The sequence below is a fragment of the Carlito syrichta genome, unplaced genomic scaffold (genome assembly GCF_000164805.1).
Source record: "Carlito syrichta isolate Samal-C Ts95f unplaced genomic scaffold, Tarsius_syrichta-2.0.1 Scaffold126566, whole genome shotgun sequence".
NCBI classification, from domain to species: domain Eukaryota; kingdom Metazoa; phylum Chordata; class Mammalia; order Primates; family Tarsiidae; genus Carlito; species Carlito syrichta.
The window spans coordinates 144102-150101 of record NW_007070662.1 but is presented as its reverse complement, the minus strand read 5'-3'; the positions used below and the strand labels follow the sequence as shown (position 1 = coordinate 150101).

At 33.7% G+C, this 6000-nt stretch overlaps 1 protein-coding gene across 1 annotated transcript in view; it reads left to right on the top strand.

Annotated features, from left to right (window-relative positions):
* The first annotated feature begins 1058 nt into the window (after positions 1-1058).
* Positions 1059-6000, top strand: part of LOC103250145 (ryanodine receptor 2-like) — a 108025-nt gene continuing 103083 nt past the window's right edge. Inside the window, exons 1-3 of the mRNA XM_021707876.1 lie at positions 1059-1188; positions 4100-4144; positions 4873-4985. Of these exons, the coding sequence (XP_021563551.1) occupies positions 1081-1188; positions 4100-4144; positions 4873-4985 (266 nt within the window). The 5' untranslated portion in view covers positions 1059-1080. The remainder of the gene's footprint in view (positions 1189-4099; positions 4145-4872; positions 4986-6000) is intronic.

The window sequence follows — 6000 nt, the reverse complement described above, 5'->3', positions numbered from 1 at the left end:
ACTGGGAAACTATGGGGGGGAGGGGGATGGGATTAACAGTAGCAAATATCTGTCGGGGGATGGGAAAACACTTCTTATCTACAGGGTGCCTGAATGAAACGTCATTGTACACCTACCCTTAACTGTACCCCACAAAACCATAATAAAAACTACTGATTAATGAAAAAAAAAAAAAAAAAAAAAAACATGAAGACTTTGGTTATATCTTTCACTGAAGAAATTTGACAGTATTAAAATGTAAAATGTATAAATTCCTTTATGATAAGAGTAGGATTTTATAGGCCTCTTTGATTTATATTAATCTGTTTCATTGAGACTAAGCTCTCCTGTAAAGTCCCTATATTTATAGATAAATGTGATCTTGTATAATTGCCCATAAAAGAAAACATGTAAATCTTTCAACTGTTATATTGTGAATGGAGAAGAGAAAGATCAAGGGTGACCTTACCCATTTCCTTTTCCTGACTATCTCCAACCCATCCTAAAGCCTAGTCACAGCTTCACTTATTTAGAGAAATCTTTTCATCCACCAACAACGTAGGTGAAATCTCAGAGTACCTTGTATTTATTTTTAGTAGCCTTCATCACAGTTGTAAATATTTGTTTAATGTCTTTCTTTTCCCACCAGGCAATAAATGTTATGAGCACAAGGACCTCATCTGTGTTGCTCTCTTCATCATAGTTTTGTTTTGTTTTACTGTAGAGATTTAAGGTGTACAAAATGATGTTTTGATATACATATCCTAGGGAAACTATTAGTACAGTCAAGCAAATTAGCATATCCATCTCCTCATATAATTACTTTCTTGTGTGTATTTGTTATAAAAGCCCCTGGAATCTACTCTCTTATTAAATTTCCAATATACAATGCGGTATTATCAACTACAGTCACAACATAGTACATTAGATCTCTAGACGTATTCATCCGGCATACCTGCAATTCTGCATAGTGTTTTAACGTTGTGCTATGCCCAATAAGTAATGGTCGATCAACCCTTCCTGTCTTTGGATTATAACTTTGTATTGTATATACTTTTTTTCTTTTCTCTCCAGTTAGAGGATCCTGCAATTAGGTGGCAAATGGCTCTTTACAAAGACTTACCAAACAGAACCGATGATACCTCGGATCCAGAGAAGACTATAGAAAGAGTATTGGATATAGCAAATGTGCTTTTTCATCTTGAACAGGTCAGATTTTGTTTTGATTCACTCATATACAAATATTTTTAAGAGAGAATGTTATGCTAATTAAGTATGGGCCAGAAAACACATATATTCAGCATATTCATTATAAAGACTATATGAGTCAGGAGTGCTTAGTATTTAATAAACACAATTTCTAAGCTTATAGTTTTGTAGCAGTGTATAGATAATGTATTTGGGGAGATCAAGGCCTTTGTTTTATTGTCTTTTTCAAAATATTTCCAAAGTTATACAGACAATTAGGATCACACACTTAATTCTAAATCATTATAAAAACGAATTCAGAAGTTACAGGCTATTCCAAATATTTTATGCTTGCATAATTTTTTATTACTGCTCTTAACATGTTTGAGATGATACCTTTTACTGGTTTAATATTTGAAGTATTTTTATTACAGATATTTGTGAGCTATTTTTCTCTGAGCTCAGGAACAAATTACATTTAGGGAAGAGCAATGTATTGATATTAAAATCATTTGAGAAAAGTTTTTATATAATTTTTCAGTTGTATCCTATTTTATACCACAAAGCTCACTGTGTGTTTGGTTTTCTTATTCATTACCTTTGTACAAGAATTTCTAAAACAGTAATACTTGAAACCTCATCAATCACAGGGTCAGATTTTTGTTAAAGGGGTGTCACAGAGACATATTCTCTATTTCTCAAAAAGTCCATTCAGCAAAGTCACAACAGAGGGAAGCAGCTCAGTATGAATTCAGCAGTATAATCTGTCATTGGGCCCTTATGGCAGAACCTGCCTGACATGGTTACTTTATTCTAAACATAAAATAATAAAATGCCCTATGTCACCTCAGGGAGTTTGCCACCTAAATGTTTTGAAAAATATTTGTTTAACTTGTATCTCCTTTAGCAGCATTTGACCATATTAACACAGCAATAATAAACACTTTGCTTTGATCCCTATTTTATATTATCTGGACTGTCACCACTGTCCTGGCTAGGTAAATAAGACACGGTTATCATCAACTGTATTATAATTTTTAATTTCCTTCCTGCTTACTCACATGCCCTCCCCCAAATGCTAATAACTTCTCCACCATCATGCAATTTATCAGGACACTTGATGAGATTAAAGTAACTGGAGTACTCTTAGACCATATGGCTATTAACTTGTATTTACATTATATAAAACCTTGGAACTTAATATTCTTCCCTAAACACTTACATAATCTTTTTGTGAAATATTAAATAAATACAACTTATCAATCAGTAGATGACAAGACTTGAGGTAATAGAATTTTAAGTGATTTATGTAAAGTCATAGTGTTGTGTTTCCAGAATTATGTACAAATTTAAGAAGATTATTAAATGTTAATTAAATGGCTACTGGAGAATCATTTCTAGCAGCATTACTCTAGCATAAGTTTTTAATTCTTCCTGGTTTTCATATGCATATCTAGACTTGTTTGAATGAATTTGAGATACATTAAGTGAAGCTTATTGAAATCTGATTATATTTTATTATACTGTGGTAGGTTATATATTAATAAATATATCCAATCATGATAAATGATGACATTTCTAAAATGAGATTCATTTTTCTAAGCATCCATTTATGCCTTGGATGTTTGTTGAGTGCACTACCATATGGCAGCATTATACTCAGCAGGTCCTGGGAATGGAATACTGTTCCTTGGGCTCGAGCATCTCATGCTCTAAGAGAGGACATAGACACATAAACAGATAAATACATAATAATATGGATATGGAAGAATATAAAATGTGCTGAAGAAGGTATAGAAGTAGCCCAAACTTAATGCAGGTCTGAAGTAAGTGATCCCTGTGCTAATCTTAAAGGAGAAGGAGGAATTATTTAGAAAACCAAGGCCTAGTATTCTACTTAAGGTCTAGTATTCTTCAAAATGTTAAGGATATGGCAAGGTTGGTTTATCATGAGAAGAGGATTTTTTAGTAAAAAGAAATTGTCAACTATCAAGAAAACAGTGAGAGATAGCTGTGTGTAGAATTCATGCTTTGAATACCTTTTATTCTAATGTTAATTTGTAACAGTCACAGAATAGTTTGCAAAGAATATTTTAACTTGCTAGAGTCAGTGCAAAAACAGTAGGTATACAGGAAATACTTGATGATTTGAGTTGATTTAATTTATCTTAAATATCAGCAACCTTTTTAGATTTATATTATCTTGCACCTCTGGCAATTCTCATGAGAGTAGGCTACCTCCTCTGGATTTTCTAATATTCAAACTTTAGCCAAGCTAACACATCAGCACATCAAACACGTGAGCTTAGTTACAAGGTTCATCTTGGCATTCACTTTTGATTACAGATCTTACAGATAATTATTTACTTGATTTACAAGAAAACCCACTATTTAAGTAAGGTGTTTTTCTTTGTGTAATAAAATGCTCTGCCAACTGATAAACTTCATGATAGCAGAAGCTTTTTCTTTTCTACTGTATCTTCAGTGCCTTGGTACTTTATATATGTCTGTTGACTGTCATTGTGCTGATCAGAATACTGTATTCCTGTAAAACAACTACCATGTGGCAGCATTACAGACTTGGATCTCAAAATGGAACTTTAAATTGAAGTGTGTTGTGTCTAATTGAAAACATTACCCTTGATTCTATTTTGCTTCAGTGTTAAGGCTTAACAATCATTTGTTAAACTCTGATCAAGAAGAAAATTGAAGTGGACATTTGTCAGAAAGGATTGATCCTACAGCAGAAAGAGGGTCACAGAAATAAGTGCTTTGCAATTGAACAAATTTGGTAAAATTTCCAAGCTACCATTGTCCAAACATTGTAAATGTTTCCTTGACACATTATTATTTTCATAATTTGACCCTCTACTGTAAAGGACAGTGAATTTATGTTTCCTTTTTTAGCTAACAACATTTTAATTTCTTTCAGAAATCTAAATATGTGGCCCGGAGATATTACAGTCTGGGAAGTATAGTGCTCAATTGCCTACAGATTACTAATCAATTTAGAATCATATACTGGGATTTTTATCTTTCTAATACTTATGCTTAATCTGTTTTTCCTCTTGGAGTTCCAAACACAATTAGTTAAATAAGCAGCTTGGCTGTATCATTTATTGCAACTTTTGAATTCTCATGTGTCTCTAACAAAATAATTCTGTATTTTAACATTTTTGTAAAATTAAATCTGCTTACTCATTCCTAATACTGTGTTCACAAAGCCTTGTCATCTTGTCTTCATCTATTATGTTAGCAGCAGAATTTTCATTAAAATTTTCTCTAACTGTCTCTATTTATATTTGTTTTTTTAACTCTTATGGTAAAATTAGTTAAAATGGCTACATCGTTAAGAAGGAGATGATTTCTTGTATAGGCAAAAAATATGTCTTAAAAACCTTAAAGAACAAAAGAGAATGTTGAGAAGGAGGCAAAATTATTTTACGTACGATGATATCACATTCTTTAATTTTAGAGATCACATAGCTTCTGAAGCACCCACTGTTGAGAAAATAAGCTCTTTTTACTAAGGAAATGATGTGGTATTTGAAACTATCTCAAATTCAGCTTAGGAGGTAGACTTTCCCATCATAATCTTAAAGTACTTTAACCAAATTAGGTTACTTAAAAGGTGCAGCTGTTTGATACTGTATTTTTGAGGGTAGTTTGGAGTATGTTTGTTGATTTGTGTCATTCTGCTTCTAGGTGGAACATCCTCAGAGATCTAAAAAGGCTGTATGGCATAAACTACTCTCCAAGCAGAGGAAAAGGGCAGTGGTAGCCTGCTTCCGAATGGCTCCCTTATATAATCTGCCAAGGTTAGAACTTTTTAATGTTTATAATAGATGAAAGTTATTTTTTCCGTAATAAATAATAGGTGCCTAGGATTTACCTTAACATAAGTACAGTAGTCCAGGAGAAGGATAGGAGGAATTCGTTGGTTTTGCTGTGTAATACTTGACTAACTGCAATGGATATTTTCAGAGACGTGTGATCTGCAAATATCACTGTTAAATGACTTTTCTACTGAGGAATATCTGCTCACATATGTGAGACAAGATAGAATAATTAGGAACTCATTCTTTGGTGTCAGACTTGCTTTGATTTGAATCCTGGCATCTCAACTTCTCTGCTATATGACATGGTCAAGTTACTTACTGAACTTATATTTTTCTCATCTGTATTGTGATGGGACCAGCCTCCTAGAACTGTTCAGATTATTTAATGAGTATCTGTGTTACAGAGTGCTTAGAAGTAAGCTCGTATGTTTATGTCACAATTAATGTTAGTCATTGTTATTTTTGTAAATAGCATTTGAGGAAAAGAACTATTATGGCACAGACTTATGGGACTAATGTAAATACGTTTGACAGGCTCATCAGCCTTCTTCTAGAGGGACAGTGGAAATACTTGTTAATAGAGAAGTAACCTGGCACATTCAAGTCTGGTTTGGTGGTCCAGAGCACCATTTCAGCTTTCTTGCCGTTCTCCTAAGAAACTGTGCTTTTCCCCACTCTGAATTTTATACAAGTCACATCATCCCTATGTCTGGTAACAGGACTCAACTCAGCCATATCTCTTTTGGAATGTCTCTGACCAAGCCATGCCTTCCTACTCCTTGCAAGTCATACCCCTGGTTGTAGCACTTTCCTTCAGTATTGGGGTTATTTGTTTCTCTGATTCAGACTTTGGGATGCTTTAGAGTTTTGTTTGGTTTTATATCTTCAGCACCTGGATTAGTGACTTGTACCCTGAAGTATACTGAATGAGAGATGAGGTTTCACTATGTTGCCCAGGCTAGTCTCGAACTCCTGGGCTCAAGCAACCTGCCCG